Source organism: Salvelinus sp. IW2-2015, linkage group LG14 (assembly GCF_002910315.2).
Source record: "Salvelinus sp. IW2-2015 linkage group LG14, ASM291031v2, whole genome shotgun sequence".
Lineage (NCBI taxonomy): Eukaryota > Metazoa > Chordata > Actinopteri > Salmoniformes > Salmonidae > Salvelinus > Salvelinus sp. IW2-2015.
The window spans coordinates 28,538,767-28,559,831 of record NC_036854.1 but is presented as its reverse complement, the minus strand read 5'-3'; the positions used below and the strand labels follow the sequence as shown (position 1 = coordinate 28,559,831).

Sequence of the window (21,065 nt, the reverse complement as noted above, 5' to 3'; positions counted from 1 at the left end):
ACCTCAATCCTATAGAAAATGTGTGGGGAGAACTGAAAAAGCGTGTGTGAGCAAGGAAGCCTACAAACCTGACTCAGTTACACCAGCTCTGTCAGGAAGAATGGGCCAAAATTCACCCAACTTATTGTGGGAAGCTTGTGGAAGGCTACCCGAAACATTTGAACCAAGTTAAACAATTTAAAGGKAATGCTACCAAATACTAATTGAGTGTATTTAAACTGACCCACTGGGAATGTGATGAAAGAAATAAAGCTGAAATAAATCATTCTCTCTTCTATTATTCTGACATTTCACATTCTTAAAATAAAGTTGTGATCCCAACTGACCTAAGACAGGTTATTTTTACTAGGATTAAATGTCAGGAATTGTGAAAAACTGAGTTTAAATGTATTTGGCTAAGGTGTATGTAAACTTACGACTTCAACTGTATATTATCCATGTCCTTGTTCAGACACAACTCAGTTCTTCAGGTCCTATTAATAGGATAGTCTTGGGGCTATACCGGTCTGTGACAGTGGAAATGGATGGAAGTATGTTGAAATAAGACCTTCACTGAGTGGCTTAACATACTGATTAAAATGCCGATCAGCACTCCCTTGTCAATCACGCTTCAATGCTGCCAAACTCCAATGAGGCATTTCCCACCTAGCTGTGTGATGTGGCTTCAACCCTTCTGAATATTGCAGTAATGGATATGGATTTAAAAAATGCTAACTATTCCCTATTAGGTGACTGTTCATGTATCAGGAGTGTAACACAATGAAGTATTTGCTCTTACCAATCCAGAACATTGTCAACTGTAGCTGAAGTTTGGTTCAAATAGGAAAAGCAGATGTGGTTCTTGAAGACAGCAGCATCTCTGTCTGTATCTTTCCCTCTCCAGCAGGTTACTCCTGCTACCAATCAGAGCATACAATAGATTAATTTAAAAACTTACCAATAGGAAAGCATACAGACTTCACATGACTACCGTAATTATTCTAATTAGGACACATCGACCCTGTTACACATAGCTAGTTGGCTTTTATAAAATGTTCATTTTGTGTGAGCTGTGTACTAGTGGCCCCAAAATGCAAAAAGGCTGGTGGGAGGYGCTATAGGAGGACAGGCTCATTGTTTTGGCTGGAATGGAATACATGGAACTGAGTCAAACGTGGTTTCCAAATGTATGGTGTGTTATATACCGTTCCATCTTTTCCATTCCAGCCATTACAATGAACCCATCCTCCTATAGCTCCTCCCACCAGCCTCCTCTGGTGTCTAAGTGTGTGTTAGCCCTACAGAGCTTGCGGTCATGTATACAGTTAATAACAGTAAGTATACAGTTCGGAGGTGCAAACAACTCATTCCCAATGAGAATGGTCTATCGATTATGGATATTCCTTCGTAAGTGGAAAAGTGTCGCCATACAGGCACAGTCACAGGTCGGGAATTAAGTCACATGGTGGGTAGGTGTTATACTGTATGTTTCAGAGGTACGCCATTCCAACACAAACAAAACACACACACACACACACACACACACACAACACACACACAACACACACACACACACACACACACACACACACACATTCAGACACATAGCGTAGTGAGGTTCTAGAACCTGGGCTATGTGCAAGTGAGGTTCTAGAACCTGGGCTATGTGCATGTGAGGTCCTAGAACCTGGGCTATGTGCATGTGAGGTCCTAGAACTTGGGCCATGTGCATGTGAGGTTCTAGAACCTGGGCTATGTGCATGTGAGGTTATAGAACTTGGGCTATGTGCATATGATGTTCTGGAACCTGGGCTATGTGTGTGTTTGTGTGAATGTGTCAGGTTCTAGAACCTGGGCTATGTGCATGTGAGGCTCTAGAACCTGGGCTATGTGCATGACAGGTTCTAAAACCTGGGCAATGTGCATGTGAGGTTCTAGAACCTGGGCTATGTGTGTGTGCAAAAAGCACAGCTACTTCTGCAACAGTAGTACCTTAAATCATTCCAAAACAACTGGACACCACATATTATGAGGTATTGCTCCATGCCCTTCCAGTGCAGTTTGGGAGCCTTTTTTATACCCCTTTCCTTGATTTATTGTACGTCTCCTCTCCCTCGAGGAAGCTGACTATAGACCTTTGGTCAACAAGAGAACTAATTAAATGCAATTACAGAGGGGTTGGAGAAGACTAGGCTGAGTGCTTTGTCCTTGCACATTATAGGAACTTAAGCCACTAGCTAACATGCTCCACTGCCTTCAATCCCTACAGGCAAATAGCTAAGGTTATTGTCAAAACAGTCCACCAATGCACTAACTGAGGACAGTTCTGTGCGACGAGGTCATTTGCACCAATGGTCATTCATTAGCAATAAGCTCCTGTTTGTATGCAGTATTTCAACTGACTGYCCTACTCATTATCAGTGAAGGATGTGTTTAGTAGTCAAATCTTGGCTTTTATTTCTATACATTTACTGAGTACAATAAACATGTTTGTTTAAAAAAAAAAATCCATGGCTAGCTGTGTTTGATAGAGATTCAATTAAGCCAAACAAGTAAAATGTCTGTTTCCAGAAGTAGGCCTACTTTGCCCTAAAAACTGAAGGATCTACCTGACTATGAGGGGGGAGTCAACCTGTGTCTCTATCATGCTGCTCGTGCTAATTGCTATCAGGCATTACTGAGGCCTGGGTTAGGTGAGTGCTGTGACTTGTTTATTATTTTTTGGCGCCAGTTTATTCTCCCTTTAAAAATTAAAGCCCTCTCACCTTGGGCAGAAAAAACATACTATTCTTGTCTACCTCCTCACTGCTACACTCACTGTGACAGCCTACCTCACAGACCAACACAGACACAGGTTCATATGCTACTGGGTAAATAATGAAATACTGTTTTAAATTGATTCCGTTCTAATGAATACTATAGTGTAGTTTGCAGTTTGGAGGGTTTGGGGAATATAATGAAAGTTAAGACTAGACAGAGGCAACATGAGCTATATAAAATGTGTATTATCTGTAAGCAACCACCATCTAAATCTAAACACACAGGAATTTATAGACACATGCCAGGCATTAGGCAACTAATCAATGATCATCAATGATCATCAACTCCAATTCTCACTCTTACGCTAGTCTACTCTTACYCTTGCCCTTTAAAGAAACTTTAAATATCACAGTCTAAAAAGAAAAGTTTCCCAGTAGTCAGGAAATTCAATTTGCACATTGGAGATAGGGACGTGATCCCAGGATATTAGTCAGTCCAGTTTCACACTGGGCCTGGTCTTTCAATTAACAGCTATTTCCTTTTCTCCAGATTATAAAACCTCATGTAGTGTTCAAAATCGATATAACTCCTCTTGGAAGATATGAATCTGTATGAATCTGCTCTTGTCACATAACTTTAATATTTTAATGATGGTATTTTTTTGGTATTCTTACATGTATCCATGGATACAGTGCAATGCCACTTTCCCAATAGGCTACTTGAGGTGAACAATTCATTTTCGGCAGGCTATTATTAATATGATCACTTAAGCAGCCATAGATTGTAAGAAAAGTACCCAAATMATCTGAGAAGTCAGAGATCAGGGCAAATGAGGTTTGATATTGACCTGTGACATTCAACTACTAACACACAAAATGATTTWAAAAAACTGTACTTGAGGCTCTCCCTGCACCAAATAATTGTAAGATATCACATTTGCATAAAAGTCAGGAGTTCAGATACATATGCATGTATGGCTCTGGAAGAGTTGTAATACTGCAGCACAGTGAGGTACATTGCTTCCTCTTACACGTAATGCAATCCAGATATGCACCAATAGATTTGCATAGTTCAATTACACATGCGGCGAAACACAATCTGATAATAAATGATAAGTGTGAATGTGTGGGCCGCCGTTCTGGGAACAAATAGGCGCTGMGTTCAGGCACGACATATGAAGGCATCATTGTATAAACATCATTTATTTGCATTCTTCAACATGAGAAGAGCTATAATGCCACCTCTTAGTGCGTTTCAAGCCGCCAAATAACCATCACTGTGTGTGTTAAAAGGGATCAGGGTCAAGCTTCCCACTGGTGACAGTTAAACAAATGGGGTGAAAGCATGAATCGATGCCTACACACAAGTACTCTTACAGCGCCGGTACAGAAGAGATAGTGCATGTTCCTAATGGAGCAGCAGCACTCAATCACAGAGATTATGTTGTAGATTTCAGCTGATTTCCCTGATAGATGAATGTGTTGCATATTGTCATGGCACTGGTGTGATCATGCTACACACGGTCTGCCACCAGCCGTTTCTATGGTTCATGGTCTGCAGAAAGGCCTGCGTTTAGCATATGGTAAAACAAAAACTGCCTACATAGAAGAAAATGATCATGGTTTGATTAAGTGTCTGATGCATAGCCATTTCTAGTAGTTTACACACAAACCAGCTGGGTAAGGTAACGGGTATCATTATTCCATATATCTGGGACAAAAGTTTATATATTTATTTTCTATGATAGGCTACATTCCCGTTTTTTAAKTGACAAAGATCCGGTTCGGATCGAAACGTTGACAATAAAGTGGTGAATTTGGGAGCAAGAGTAAACAGTGTGGGGGCCTTCCTGTTCTTTACTGGTATTCTTRATTAGCCCAGCACCTAAGTTTTTAAGGATGTGTGTATGACCATTAACTTTTCTATAGGCTACATACCCATACCATAATCATAACTAGAGTACCTACATTTGAACAAATGTAGCCTCAACCAGGCTTTCACCTCTAGAACAAATGTCATCCATATCACATCAATAATATGTAGCAATTTGAATTATATATAATACGTATGAATACTATAGGCCTATTCTGGACAATCTACACACTATGTATAGATGTGTTACATTCTTGTTTCATAAGGACTGCATCATTCTGACGGCCAGGGCTATGTATAATATTGTGTGAGCAATATGCTGTTTTAAATGTAAAAGCAGTTGCCCCCTACTAAGGCTGTGTTTACACAGGCAACCTAATTCTGCTCTTTTTCCCAATTATTGGCAAAAGAGCTGATCTGATTGTTCAAAAGATGCAATTAGTGAAGAATTGGGCTGACTGTGTAAACAAAGCTTAAGTAAAACACCTTGGCTGCTTTTAGACAGGCAGCCCAATTCTGATCTTTTTTTCAATAATTGGTCTTTTGACCAATCAGATCAGCTCTGAAAAAGATCTGATGTGAAAAGATCTGATGTGATTGGCCAAAATACCAATTAGTGAAAAGAATATCAGAATTGGTCTGCCTTTGTAAACACAGCCTTACATACCAGACATTTCCAAAGTTTGATCTTCTGGTTAACATGCTCCTACTGTAATGATAATCATTATTCTCATTTTGGTTCAATCATTATCTGAAGTCATTATATAAAAAATATTTTGATTATTGCTAACATGACATTTGATTATGTGTGATACTATAATTTCAGGGGGAAATGACTGCATTGTAGTAAGAATTAGACGTTGTTAAAACTTTTCCACCAGAGGCGCCATGCCTGTTGAAACTGAAGGGGCAATTTTGGGGATAAAAGTATACAAGATATATCCATTCATGCAAAGCCATGAAATTTGGCCATAAATGCCCCCACTAAATATTTTCCAGTGGTGAAAAAKGTACCAAATTATCATACTTGCTTCCAAAAGTAAAGATACCTTAATAGAAAATGACTTAATTAAAAATGAAAGTCACCCAGTAAATTACTAATTGAGTAAAAGTCTAAAAGTATTTGGTTTTGAATATACTTATGTATCAAAAGTACATGTAATTGCTAAAATATACTTAAGTATCAAAAGTAAAAGTATAAATAATTTTTAAAAATCCTTATGCTAAGCAAACTAGACGGCACAATTTTCTTGTTTTTATTTTATTTATGGGTAGCCAGGGGCACTCTCCAACACTCAGATATKATTTTTAAATGAAGCATTTGTGTTTAGTGAGTTTGCCAGATCAGAGGCAGTAGAGATGACCAGGGATGTTCTCTTGATAAGTGTGTGAATTTTAAAATGTTTCTATCCTGCTAAGCATTCAACATGTAACAGGTACTTTTGGGTGTCAAATAAATCATATGGAGTAAAAAGTACAGTACATWATTTTCTTTAGGAATGTAGTGAAGTTAAAGTAAAAGTTGTCACAAATGTAAATAGTAAAGTAGAGTACAGATACCCCCCAAAACGACTTAGTGTAAATAGTACTATAAAGTATTTTTACTTGAGTACTTTACACCACTGCTGTTTTTCACTATAAATTGTTTCACTGATATTAGACCTACAAATGCTTGTTTTTTCAATTATATTTACATATTTTGATTGTATCCTTGGGATAAATGAGTCTCGCATTATAAAACACATTGTAGATACCATATGGCCTGAAATATGTTGTTAATTCATCTCAGAATTGTTCATCTCATAAATGTTTTGTAGACAAATAATTCCACTGTGGGCGTTGTAATCCAAACCAATAACTAAATGTGTAAGCCTATCCGTAGCTTTTATTTTCTCGCGTGTGTGTTAAATGTAGCCTACGTGAATATGTGCAAATGTGTGTTGAGAAGTGGGTGTCGCTGTGCATGCTGGTCCAAGAGTAACAGAAACACAGTGCAGAGAGGAAAGACACTTCGAATGCTGTTTACTTTGTTAAATGCGAGCCGAGAGTGCTGTGACTATTGGTGTAGGGTTCAAAGTCGATTGTAATCTGCAGTTTTGGATTTTTGCCAACTCGGATTGAGTTTTGCAAGGTGAAAGCAGGAGCGATACAATGTATCCATGCCCGACCTCTCATTGCTTCGCGGTCCTCTGACGAGCTCAAACCCACTGTCTATGGAGGGACAAACGAAAAGCGTAACGCTCAGGTACCAAGTACCCCCATTTCGGTTATCTGGGAGATGGTAACAAATGAACGGCACTGGAGGGAACATGGTTGAGAGGACCAGCAAATTTTTGTTGATCGTCGTCGGATCCGTCTTCTTCATGCTGATTCTATATCAGTACGTGGCTCCTGGGGTGATGAACTTCGGGTCTCCACAGGGGTACCTCGCCGAGGACAACATGGATATTTTCCCCACTCCGGATCCCCATTATGTGAAAAAGTACTACTTCCCTGTCAGGGACTTGGAACGCACCGTTGATTTCGAGATCAAGGGTGAAGARGTGATKGTGTTTCTTCACATACAGAAAACTGGCGGAACCACTTTTGGCAGGCATCTGGTGCAAAATGTTAGACTAGAAGTCCCGTGTGATTGCAGACCAGGGCAGAAAAAGTGTACATGCTACCGTCCCAACAGAAAGGAGACCTGGCTGTTTTCGAGGTTCTCCACTGGCTGGAGTTGCGGGTTACATGCGGATTGGACCGAACTCACAAACTGCGTTCCTGGAGTGCTCAACAAGAGAGAAAATAAATCTAAAAAGCTGAGGTATGTGCGGAATGTTTTGACACTTATATTTGTCTTAAATCTCCTCAGTTTTGCTTCTCTTACGGGCAGTGTAACATAGGCTGTCACATTAGGAAAATAACCCTATTTAATGTTAAAGTTATTCGTCCATGAGGCGTAAATGAAACGCCGCATATTAGAGCCACACATCCGTAGTCTATGCTGTTGCCCCCTGGCCCCCCTCTCAACCCAGCGAGCGGGGTAAAGATTATCTGCCCCTAAAAGTGGGAAATGGCTGCGTTAACAACACCTCTTGTAAACACTGATGATATGGATTCCTGTTCTGTATTTGCAATATCACACCAGGGTACATGTTTACATCGGGGTCCTCAGGAATAGCAAGTACACTTAGAACACCACCTATTTTGACKTGACATGCTACTTGACCAAGCATCCACATTATTTAGCCCACTATACAATAAAATTATTATCTACGTCATCAATTCACTTGGTCTCAAACCATTGTTTTGCATAGAGTGCTGCACAATACCATGAATTCACACACGATGACGTCTGGACCAGACGGGTCCTCCTCATGCTTCYTAAATACCAGATTCCACCTCGGTGTTGAGAGATGTGTTGTACAGGCCTGCATTGCAAACTTCGCAGGGCTTTGTTATTTGCGCTCTAGCAACATCCAATGCTATTTTGACAACCGAGATGCCAGAGAGCCCCTGGAAATATTCCTATTAATTTGGGCAGTAGGGGGTTTCCCTAGTTGAGTCCAGGGCTCCATGGGATGGCACCATAGTAAACCAGGAGCTTAACACTTGACAAGTTCTATCAAACAGCATCAGCACTGCATTAAGTCCTGTCAGTGTGATGACATCATACTGATTGCAGTCTTCTCCACTTCAAATCATAATAAGACATTGCAGCACTCCATCTCTCTCAATCCCACATTATATAAACCTGGGGATGTTTCAACAATCTCCCTAGCTGGGGATCACACCATTATGAGTAGTTTCACCTATCACTATGCTTCTAGGTTTTCAAGGTATATAGGCCACTCACCACTGGTCCAGGGCCATCTTTGTTTTACTCATACCCTTATTAGTTTTAAGTCAGTCCCAGTGCTGGGTTTTATTGGCCTGACGAGAACCGAGTTCCACATTGGGGCTGAACATTTTACAAATAAATCATCAATACCATCAAATCGTACAAAATTATGAAGGTTGGGCCACAATTTCAAGAGGGCAATTTACTCACTCAGTGGCCAGTTTATTAGGTACACACATCTAGTACCCTGGCCAGTCCCTCCTTTGCCTTCAGAACAGCTTGAATTCTTTGGGGCATGGATTCTATGTTCATATATGCTGTGGCATTCAAATGTCGCTTAGTTAGTATCAAGGAACCTAACGTGTGCCAGGAAAACATTCCCCACACCATTACACAGTTGACACCAGACAGCATGGGGCCATGGACTTGAGATGCTTACGCCAATTCCTGACTGACATCAGAATGATGCAACAGGATCCAGGATTTGTCAGACCAGGTAATATTTTTCCCCTCAATTGTGCAGTGTTGGTATTCACCTGCCCACTTGAGCAGCAGCTTCTTGTTTTTAGTTAATAGGAGTGTAACCTGGTGTGGTCGTCTGCTGCAATAGCCCATCCGTGACAAGGACCATCAAGTTGTGCATTCCGAAATGCTGTTATTTGTCTGTTGGTGGCCCGCCTGTTAGCTTGCATCATTCTTGCTATTCTCCTTTGACCTCTCTCATCAAAAAGCTGTTTTCGCCTACAGGACTGCCGCTGACTGGATGTTTATTTTTGTTTGTTGCACCAGTCTCTGTAAACCCTGGATGCTTGCGCTCGTGAAAAGCCCAGGAGGCCGGCCGTTTCTGAGATCCTGGAACCGGCACACCTGGCACTGACGATGATACCATGCTCGAAGTTGATTAGGTCACTTGTTTTGCCCATCCTAACGTTCAATCCAACAGTAACTTGATGCATGTCTGCCTGCTTTATATAGCAAGCCATTTTTGTGAATGGGATGGTGTACCTAATAAATGGGCTACTGTATGTTTATGTACAGTACCAGTCAAATTTGTACACGCCTACTCATTCAAGGGTTTTTCATTATTTTACTATTTTCTGTGAAGTAGAATAATAGTGAAGACATCAACTATGAAATAACACATATGGAATGTAGTAACAAAAGTGTTAAACAAATCAATATATTTCAGATTCTTCAAAGTAGCCACCCTTTGCCTTGACAGCTTTGCACACTCTTGGCATTCTTTCTACCAGCTAAATGAGGTAGTCAACTGGAATGCATTTCAATTAACAAGTAGGCCTAGTTAAAAGAATTTGTGGAATTTCTTAATGCGTTTATCAGTTGTGTTGTTACAAGGTAAGGGTGGTATACAGAAGATAGGCCTATTTGGTAAAATACCAAGTCCATATTATAGCAAGAACAGCTCAAATAAGCAAAGAGAAATGACAGCCCATTACTTTAAGACATGAAGGTCAGTCAATACTGAGGACTTTTAAAGTTTCTTCAAGTGCAGTCGCAGAAACCATCAAGCGCTATGATGAAACTGGCTCTCAGGAGGACTGTCACAAGAAGACCCAGAGTTGCCTCTGGTGCAGAGGATAAATTCATTAGAGTCCAAATAAATGCTTCAGAGTTCACGTTATAGACCAACATCAACTGTTCAGAGGAGACTGCGTGAGCCAGGCCTTTCTGGTTGAATTGCTGCAAAGAAACCACTACTAAAAGGACACCAACAAGAAGACTTGCTTAGGCCAAGAAACACGGGCAATGGACATTAGACCGGTGGAAATCTGTCCTTTTGGTCTGATTCCAACTTTGTGATTTTTGGTTCCAACCGCTGTGTCTTTGTGAGACAGATGATCTCCGCATGTGTGGTTCCCACCGTAAAGCATGGAGGAGGTGTGACGTTGTGGGGGTGCTTTGCTGGTGACACTGTGATTTATTTAGAATTCGAGGCACACTTAATCAGCATGGCTACTATAGCATTCTGCAGCGATACGCCATCCTATCTGGTTTGCGCTTAGTCCCACTATCGTTTGTTTTTCAACAGGACAATGACCCAAAACACACCTCCAGGCTGTGTAAGGGCTATTGTACGAGGAGTAGAATGATGGCGTGCTACATCAGATGACCTGGCCTCCACAATCACCTGACCTCAACCCATTTTGAGATGGTTTGGGAAGGAAAGGCACCAACAAGTGCTCAGCATATCTGGGAACTCCTTCAAGACTTTTGGAAAAGCATTCCAGGTGAAGCTGGTTGAGAGTGCCAAAAGTGTGCAAAGCTGTGATCAAGGCAAATGGTGGCTACTTTGAAGAATCTGAAATGTAAAGTAGATTTTGAATTGTTTATCATTTCTTTGGTTACTACATGATTCCATATGTGTTATTTCATAGTTTTGATGTATTAACTATTATTCTACAATGTAGAAAATTGAAAAATAAAGAAAAACCCTTGAACTGCTAGAGCTTCCCCGGTCAACTGTAATTGCTGTTATTGTGAAGTGGAAACGTCTAGGAGCAACAACGGCTCAGCCGCGAAGTGGTAGGCCACACAAGCTTTAAAAAAATATATATATATACAGTGGGGAGAACAAGTATTTGATACACTGCCGATTTTGCCGATTTTCCTACTTACAAAGCATGTAGAGGTCTGTAATTTTTATCATAGGTACACTTCAACTGTGAGAGACGGAATCTAAAACAAAAATCCCGAAAATCACATTGTATGATTTTTAAGTAATTAATTAGCATTTTATTGCATGACATAAGTATTTGATACATCAGAAAAGCAGAACTTAATATTTGGTACAGAATCCTTTGTTTGCAATTACAGAGATCATACGTTTCCTGTAGTTCTTGACCAGGTTTGCACACACTGCAGCAGGGATTTTGGCCCACTCCTCCATACAGACCTTCTCCAGATCCTTCAGGTTTCGGGGGATAGTATGGGCAATACGGACTTTCAGCTCCCTCCAAAGATTTTTATTGGGTTCAGGGCTGGAGACTGCTAGGCCACTCCAGGACCTTGAGATACTTCTTACGGAGCCACTCCTTAGTTGCCCTGGCTGTGTGTTTCGGGTCGTTGTCATGCTGGAAGACCAGCCACGACCCATCATCAATGCTCTTATGAGGGAAGGAGGTTGTTGGCTAAGATCTCGCAATACATGGCCCCATCCATCTCCCCTCAATACGGTGCAGTCGTCTGTCCCTTTGCAGAAAAGCATCCCCAAAGAATGATGTTTCCACCTCCATGCTCACGGTTGGGATGGTGTTCTTGGGTTGTACTCATCCTTCTTCTTCCTCCAAACACGGCGAGTGGAGTTTAGACCAAAAAGCTCTATTTTGAATCATCAGACACATGACCTTCTCCATTCCTCCTTGGATCATCCAGATGGTCATTTGGCAAACTTCAGCGGGCTGACATGCGCGCTGCTTGAGCAGGGGACCTTGTGTGTGCTACAGGATTTTAATCCATGACGGCGTAGGTGTTTACATGGTTTTCTTTGAGACTGTGGTCCCAGCTCTCTTCAGGTCATTGACCAGTCCTGCCGTGTAGTCTGGGCTGATCCCTCACATTCCTCATGATCATGATGCCCCACGAGGTGGATTTGCATGGAGCCCCAGCGAGGGTGATTGACCACATCTGTAACTTCTTCTGATTTCTATAATGGCGCCAACAGTTGTTGCCTTCTCCACCAGACTGGCTTGCCTATTGTCTGTAGCCCATCCAGCCTTGTGAGGTCTATAAATTTTATCCTTGATGTCCTACACAGCTCTCTGGTTTGCCATTGTGGAAAGTTTGGAGTCTGCTTTGATGTGAGTGTGTGGACAAGGTGTCTTTTATACAGCGTAAGACAGTTAACAGGGGCAAGTTATACAGGTAACGTGGTGTAGAACAGGAGGGCTTCTTAAAGAAAAAGCTAACAGGTCCTGTGAGAGCCGGAGATTCTTACTGGGTTCGGTAGGTGATCAAATACTTATGTCATGCAATAAATGCAAATGAATTACTTAAAATCATACATGTGATTTTCTGGATTTTTGTTTTAGATTCCGTCTCTCACAGTTGAAGTGTAACCTATGATTAAAAATTACAGACCTCTACATGCTTTGTAAGTAGGAAACACTGCCGATTTTGCAGGTTATCAAATACTTGTTCTCCCCACTGTATATATATATATATATTATAATAATAAATAAAAAAATCACTACTGAGTTCCAAACTGCCTCTGGAAGCAACGTCAGCACAATAACTGTTTGCTGTGAGCTTCATGAACTGGGTTTCCATGGCAGAGCAGCCGCACACATGCCTAAGATCAGCATGTGCTATGCCAAGTGTCGGCTGGAGTGGCGTAAAGCTGGCCGCCATTGGACTCTGGAACAGTGGAAAAGCGTTCTCTGGAGTGATGAATCACGCTTCACCATCTGGCAGTCCGATGGACGAATCTGGGTTTGGCGGATGTGAAGAGAACGCTACATGCCCCAATGCGTAGTGTCAACTATAAAGTTTGGTGGAGGAGGTATAATGATCTGGGGGCTGTTTTTCATGGTTCGGGCTAGGCCCCTTAGTTTCAGTGAAGTCATGCTACAGCATAGAATTAAATTTTTAGAAGATTTTGTGCTTTCAAGTTTGGGGAAGACCCTTTAATGTTTCAGCATGACAATGCCCCCGTGCACAAGTCGAGGTCCAAACAGAAATGCTTTTTCAAGATCGCTGTGGAAAAAAACATGACTGGCCTGCACTGGCCTGCACCTCAACCCCATCGAACAACTTTGGCATGAATGGGAACGCAGACTACAATTCAGGCATAATCGCCCTACATCTGTGCCCCCACCTCACAAATGCTTTTGTGGCTGAATGAAAGCAAGTCCCCACAGCAATGTTCCACCATCTAGTGGAAAGCCTTTCCAGAAGAGTGGAGGCTGTTATAGCAGCAGAGGGGGGACCAACTCCATATTAATGCCCATGATTTTGGAATGAGATGTTCGACAAGCAGGTGTCCACATACTTTTGTGTGTACAGTTGGGAGAACAAGTATTTGATACACTGCCGATTTTGCAGGTTTTCCTACTTACAAAGCATGTAGAGGTCTGTAATTTTTATCATAGGTACACTTCAACTGTGAGAGACGGAATCTAAAACAAAAATCCAGAAAATCACATTGTATGATTTTAGTAATTAATTTGCATTTTATTGCATAAGTATTTGATACATCAGAAAAGCAGAACTTAATATTTGGTACAGAAACCTTTGTTTGCAATTAGAGATCATACGTTTCCTGTAGTTCTTGACCAGGTTTGCACACACTGCAGCAGGGATTTTGGCCCACTCCTCCATACAGACCTTCTCCAGATCCTTCAGGTTTCGGGGCTGTCGCTGGGCAAGAAGACTAAGTAGGAGAAGACTAAGTTTCCAAGTAGGAAAACCTGCAAAATCGGCAGTGTATCAAATACTTGTTCTCCCCACTGTATATGTATGCAATTTAGCAGGCACTTTTATCCAATGCGACTTAGTGACGCATGCATGCATACATTTTGTCAGTACAATTCATGGTTCTATACATATACATACACAATAGGGTCATCTTTCAAAATGCGTGCCTCATGAATGTTGCATATCTGGAATAATCCTTCTGTCAATCAAATGGGCTCCGTCAGTGTGTCCATGGCCAGTGTTAGTGGGTCTGATTTCAAGGTCTCCTGACATTTTGTCAAATATGCATGGCTGGTAAATGATAATGCATTTTGTTGTTCTTTGACAAAGTTGTATTTTGTCATGGCAACATGGCCAGCATCTGGGGTTGAATATATGGGTTTACAGTTTTTTATTTTTTCCCCGACATTAATATGTTAGAAATGAGTTGTGTGTTTACACAAATTTTGGAGCTCTATTTCCTGGGGGTGTTTTCATCTGCACCGTTGACCACTAATTGTGAGTGATTTGCCTCATTCCCTTATTTGAGCCCGATATACCACTGGCTGTTGTCCTTCTATTCTCTGATGTGCCTGTATCACGGAATCATTTTAATAACGACTATATCCCTCATTTTTCCAACCATCCTGAAAACAGCCCTGGATTGTGAGGGGACCAAAAGACACGGAAAGGGCCCAATGGCCTACCATCACGGATGGTCCACCACATGCTATACTGATGGAAATGGGAATTTCGTGGATGGTTATGTCCAATCACTGTGAGAGAAGGGGGTAGAAAAATGAGATCAACTGACCTAATGCTGTACATCGCTGGCTAAGCGCATCAATTATGTCCTGAAGCGCGGGTGTAATCTGGCTCTGCTGCCAGCAAGCCTCCTTAGTTTTTACAGTGCATCACAACCTCCAGCTCTGACTGATAGATCCATGTCAACAAGTAGCCTTCCCCTCTCTGTTTTTAACAACATGGATTGAATGCACCACATTTGATAAATCTGATTACGGCCTTTCCAGCTGCTCATAGTTTTTATTGTAGCCTACACATCATGACATGACGTCTATGTGATAATGAACGTGCTACATCCACAATAAATTGCGGTCTGACATAATGTCGTGTGGTAATGTGAAGTAAGCATGAGAATGCCAGGGGAAGATAGTTGTGTTTGCAAATACATTCCAATGGAGCACCTCTGGATTTGTTATGTAATCAATATCTGATAAGAGCAAAAGCCATCAGTCATTTAAATGTATGTATATTTAAAAGTCAAGATGAGTTCTCATCACGTCGTACTGGGCATTCCTAACCTGTCTGTCCTTTTTGAGCACTAATAACCCTGGTTACCCTTTTTGCAGTTTTGAAGGTGGCTTCCGGAGGTGCAACTCAATATTAGGAAGGTGTCTGCACCCAGTGTCTGTTATTTCCTGACAGTGTCTGTTATTTCCTGATAGTGTTTGTTATTTCCTGACAGTGTCTGTTATTTCCTGACAGTGTCTGTTATTTCCTGACAGTGTCTGTTATTTTCCTGAATGTTGTTTGTTTTTTATTTCCTGACAGTGTCTGTTATTTCCTGACAGTGTCTGTTATTTCCTGACAGTGTTTTTCCTGACAGTGTCTGTTTTGTTCCTCGATAGTGTTTGTTATTTCCTGACAGTGTCTGTTATTTCCTGACAGTGTCTGTTATTTCCTGATAGTGTCTGTTATTTCCTGATAGTGTCTGTTATTTCCTGATAGTGTTTGTTATTTCCTGACAGTGTTTGTTATTTCCTGATAGTTGCTGGTTGAAAATACAATTTACAGAGGGCTTTCTAATCAGCAGGTTTTGCATGGGTGGAGTTTTGTTTTGCCTGGTGACATCACTAGGCTTTATAGACCAGTAACAGCTCGTTTTCAGGTTACATATCCCTCCCGTTAGGCTCCTCCAATTTAGATCCCGCACTCAGACCACTCCCAGACAGTCCTAGCAAAATTCTTGCTTGTTCATTTTTTTAAAGGCTTTGGTCTATTTCAATAAAGTACTTCATTGTTGCCTAGAAATGATTTGATATTGAGGGGGGAAAAACAGCTGCATTGGACCTTCAAGGCTTTGAAGGTTGGAAATGCAAGAAAAGAAAGCAAGCCTGAGTGTTCTCACAGCAAAACCTCTGGGGAATGGCTTTTTCAGGGTACTCCAATGAAATATCAAAAGTACTTCCCTCAAAAGTAATGGTGTCTTGTTTTTTTTCGAAGTCAAGCTTCATCACTGTCGTGGCGATAACAGCTGCAGTGAATGAGGTGTTACGAGCCAACAGGTGCCTCAAACTAACCAGTGCACAGACCATCACCCTGTGTGTGTCACATGAGTATGTTCATATCACCCATGTCCGCCTCTTCCATATTATGCTTTCCTAACATCCTTGCTGCCTCAAGCAGAAATAGGCCCGGTTCTAATCAGCTTGCATGATTGTAGAGTCGCTGAAGAATGAAGGCAGATCTTTTTTTTCAAGGTGTGTCAACAACACTTCTGCTTGCGTCAGTTTGTGGGCATGTGACCTTGGGCAGACAGTTACTCTCACATTCTGTAATGTGTTTTGTCTGGAACAGCTGTGTCTATTTGTAAGGGACTGTGTCAGGAGCAGTYGCGATTTTAGCATGTAAATCTTATTGGGGCAAACAAACAAAAAAATGTGGGATGCATGCCAGTAAAGCCACAACACTAAACAATACATTATTTGCATGATAACGGTGACAAACGGTGCCCACAAAGCTGTCCCAACAGCAGTCCCAACACATTACCACTGCTACACCTGGCTATCAGCAGAGCCTTGCCTGGCAGCGAAACAGTTCATTCAGCCTCAAAACATAGCTGATATGGCTGACTTGCTTAAACAAATGTGGATTCCACTGACAATTGAGATGTGCAAACTATGGCGTAAGGGGACGACAAGCGGATAAGAGGCAATCCGTAATTTCGATTTAAGACATTAATGAGCGAGCGACGACAGACGTAGTCAAAAAATATTTGTTCAGCACTTTTGAAATGTACAGCGACAGAATTCAGAACACGGGCCATTCTTATAGTGTACTCCTTGTACAAGTCAGAACCTTAGGATAAGTAAAGGAGGCATATAAACAGGCAATGAAAGCTCTTAAAATATTCAATGGTTACATTTCTCTTAAACAGGTTATAGGCTACATGGGGTGGTGCACATGTAGTAGGCAAAATCTAAGAGGTGAAAATAGACAGTTATTAGGTTGAGGCACATTGAACGCTGTTTGGGTCTTTGCGTGTCAAAGATACACGTCATAACACAATTTAATGCGTTAAATAAGCTTTTAATTTGACACGTGAAATAGCACAATTCTATTATGGAATGGTTGTGTGTGTGTGTGCTGCATTTGCATGTGCAAGCCAAGTGCCACCATTACTATCAGTAGCGCTGTCAAAGCTGTACCAAAAAAGTTGGCAAACAAGCACACGGGCCACGAACGATGTTTACAATACCGCGTTGATGAAAATAGACAATTATTAGGGTGATGCACATGGGTTACTAACAGCTTACTACTCAACATACTTAGTATTACTTTCTTAGCTACAGTATACATATCTTGCATGTAATATTGCATATTACATTTATGCAACAGCATACAAGATATTTTTTTTGTGGGCACATTTTGTCATCAAAGTCTGGCATTCTCGAGAGCGAGAGAACTCCATTGAATAGCAGGCTATAGTAGTGATGCTTTGCAATGCTTGCAGTTTTCCACTGATTCCTTCCAAACAACTCATTGTTGAATTTGCGATTTCCAACTTGTGTAATCTTTGTCCAATGGCTGATGAGCACCGATACGTTTTATCAATAATTTATCTTCATATGACAAGGATTAAAAAGGATTTGCCAGTTGATTCATGATGACTGCTAGCTTAGACTTTGACACAGTCCATTCAAAGCTACTGTACCTATAAAATGACGTTAAAAGGACGGTATCTGTGGCTAATGACCTTGAGCCTTCTTGCAAGGGCACTTGTAATAGAAAGCTATGGCAGGACCCAAAGGGATGTCTACCCTTACTAAGGACTTAAACTTGCCGATGACGTAGTGTCCCCATGAGTGACAGAACACTGAGCCAATCACGGCGCTATGCTCCTATTTTCTGCTGGCTCCCCCACCACTACAGTAGGCACTGAGCTAGGCTAAAACGCCTGCATTTTGGAGCTGCCTTACTCAAGGAAACAACAAAAGTGACCGTGTGTATGCAACTTTATTAACTGAATTATATATATTTTTACATTGTTTGCAAACTGATATGTGACACATATTGATGCAAAACAGGCCCCCCCCCCCAAAAAAAGAATTATTAGTATTTATTTTGTTTTGACCCCCACATTTGCTAAAAATGTGGGGGTCAAAATAGTTGGGGCTCTGACCCACCTGCCCTGAATGACAGGTCGCCACTGGTCAGGAGAGTTCATATATGCCTATCAATTCTACAGTATTTTGCTGATATGTGATGTACAGTATGTCTTTCCAAATCGATTCAAACGATTGTACATTACCCCCCCCCCCCCCCCACCTCCCCGCAGCACGAAAGATTAGTCCATGGAAAACATTTCAGACCTAGGGCCAAGTTATTGTCTCTGCTCTACCAGATACAATTAAATGGTTGATTATTTGAGCACTAAACTGTTTGTATCCCTTGACTATTTGGATTCCCCATAGGGAATTTGTCCTCCGTCTGTCAAAAACAGAAAACATACCAATATTCAAGAATGTACAATTACTTTGTAGCCTTCAGTTTAAAGTGTCAGTCTAGTCTCTTGTCATTTACAGACATCAACAATTCCCCCCCCCCCTAGGAATTGCAAGTCAATACCTCCAGTATTTCAGTTTGAGGAGTTGACCTACACTACCTGCGCACTGAAGAGGATCAGTTCGCTGAAACATTTTTGCTTATCTTGACTGCACTGTGCATTTCCAAATTGGGCCTAATTATAATGAAATGGGAAAAAAACTAACAAAGTGAACAGGACACGTCGTCTGCTAGTCCAGCAGCCCAGACTGCCGGTCAACGTTGGTGTTGAGTGTTACTAATCGAGATCTGCCACAATATCAGCTCGCCCTCCGCACAGTGACGCCATTGTTCTGCATTTGGCGCTGCAGCTTTGCTTGGAACTTAATGTGGTCTATTTAATCTATTAAAGGACACTGTATACCCCCCCAGATCATATTATTTAGTCAGTGGTTTTGGAGAATGTACCACACTTCAGAAAATCTAGTTGGGGTTCTAGAATAGACTGATTGCTCGTGAGAATTTGGGTCCCATCCTCACAAAGGAATCTAATTGACTAATCATCTTGTATTCTTTATCATTAGGTGACAGATGTTTTAATTGATGCAAATATAGACACCCTAAACATTCTTTAAATATAAATATTCTACCATTCTCTTAAGAACAGTTATTCAATAGCCTTTTATTCAAGATGGAGGACAGTGTGGTGAACTACTAACTAGTCAATATCAAGCTTGGTGTATTAAAATATAGGCTAGGTTGAGCAATGGGCTTGGGCTGATTTTTTTATTTATTTATTTAAAATCCAAAAGGGGTCAGGAGAGCACGGGGCTGAGCAGATATAAACTCAGCAAAAAAAGAAACGTCCTCTCACTGTCAACTGCGTTTATTTTCAGCGAACTTAACATTTGTAAATATTTCGATGAACATGACAAGATTCAACAACTGAGATGTAAACTGAACAAGTTCCACAGACATGTGACTAACAGAAATGGAATAATGTGTCCCTGAACAAAGGGGGGGAGGGGGCAAAATCAAAAGTAACAGAAATCACGCACAGAACGAGCAGTATAGCTGGTGGCATTTTCACGCTGGAGGGTCATGTCAGGATGAGCCTGCAGGAAGGGTACCACATGAGGGAGGAGGATGTCTTCCCTGTAACGCACAGCGTTGAGATTGCCTGCACTGACAACAAGCTCAGTCCGATGATGCTGTGACCCACCGCCCCAGACCATGACGGACCCTCCACCTCCAATTCGATCCCGCTCCAGAGTACATGCCTCGGTGTAACGCTCATTCCTTCGACGATAAATGCGAATCCGACCATCACCCCTGGTGAGACAAAACCGCGACTCGTCAGTGAAGAGCCCTCAGTCCAACCTCTCTCAGGCTATTGCGGACAGTCTGAGCACTGGTGTAACTCGGGCAGTTGTTGTTGCCATCCTGTACCTGTCCCGCAGGTGTGCTGTTCGGATGTACCGATCCTGTGCAGGTGTTGTTACACGTGGTCTGCCACTGCGAGGACGATCAGCTGTCTGTCCTGTCTCCCTGTAGTGCGGTCTTAAGCGTCTCACAGTACGGACATTGCAATTAATTGCCCTGGGCATCTTTCTTTTCGTGTTTTTCAGAGTCAGTAGAAAGGCTTCTTTAGTTTCCTAAGTTTTCAGAACTGTGACATGAATTACCTACCGTCTGTAAGCTGTTAGTGTCTTAACAACCGTTCCACAGGTGCCTGTTCATTAATTGTTTATGGTTCACTGAACAAGCATGGGAAATGAAGATCTGTGAGGTTATTTGGATTTTTACGAATACAGGGTCCTGAAAAAGGGATGTTTCTTTTTTTGCTGAGTTTATAACCTGTCAATTGGTAGTCGTGCTAGCCACACTACCCCTGTAATCCTGTTGAAAGGTGTTCCTTAGCGGTAATAATGGCACCAGTGATTTAGTGCATGGCTGTGGGACAGGGCCTGGCCGACGTGTGGCGGGGTATAGGGGCCACAGCTAAGTTGCTAACTATCTGTGGAGACAAATGAAAAGCCAAACCCTCTCTGGCTGGCTTTCCCTTTTGGGGGGGGGGTGCGTGCGCGAGACGCTGGTTTAGCCTCGCCGTTTAAGATATTTTCTGAGTCATTTGTTTACCCTGGGAACCTGACCCCGAGCGCTGTAGTTCATGTAGACAACCATTTCCCCTCTCTGTCTCTTTCCTTAGCCCACACTGTTCTGCTATCCAGGAAGTGAAGTGCTTTTCTAGATGATGGGTACAGTAGCTGCTGTTTATTCCAACGATGGACACTGGTGGTCAGTCTATGGGCTTCTGACTCTGGTAGAATATACACTGTAGGACAGATGGGGCATTTAGCTGACTTGAAACCAATTCCCCAGGCCCTTTGTCAGGCTGTCTGCATTAGCCTCCATCCACAAGGGTGGCTACTCC

General features: G+C 41.8%; 1 protein-coding gene across 1 annotated transcript in view; it reads left to right on the top strand.

The window, feature by feature from the left end:
* The first annotated feature begins 6,540 nt into the window (after positions 1-6,540).
* The window catches only part of hs6st1b (heparan sulfate 6-O-sulfotransferase 1b), a 100,785-nt gene continuing 86,260 nt past the window's right edge, over positions 6,541-21,065 (top strand). Inside the window, exon 1 of the mRNA XM_024000139.2 lies at positions 6,541-7,417. Coding sequence (XP_023855907.1) covers positions 6,900-7,417 — 518 coding nt within the window. The 5' untranslated portion in view covers positions 6,541-6,899. The remainder of the gene's footprint in view (positions 7,418-21,065) is intronic.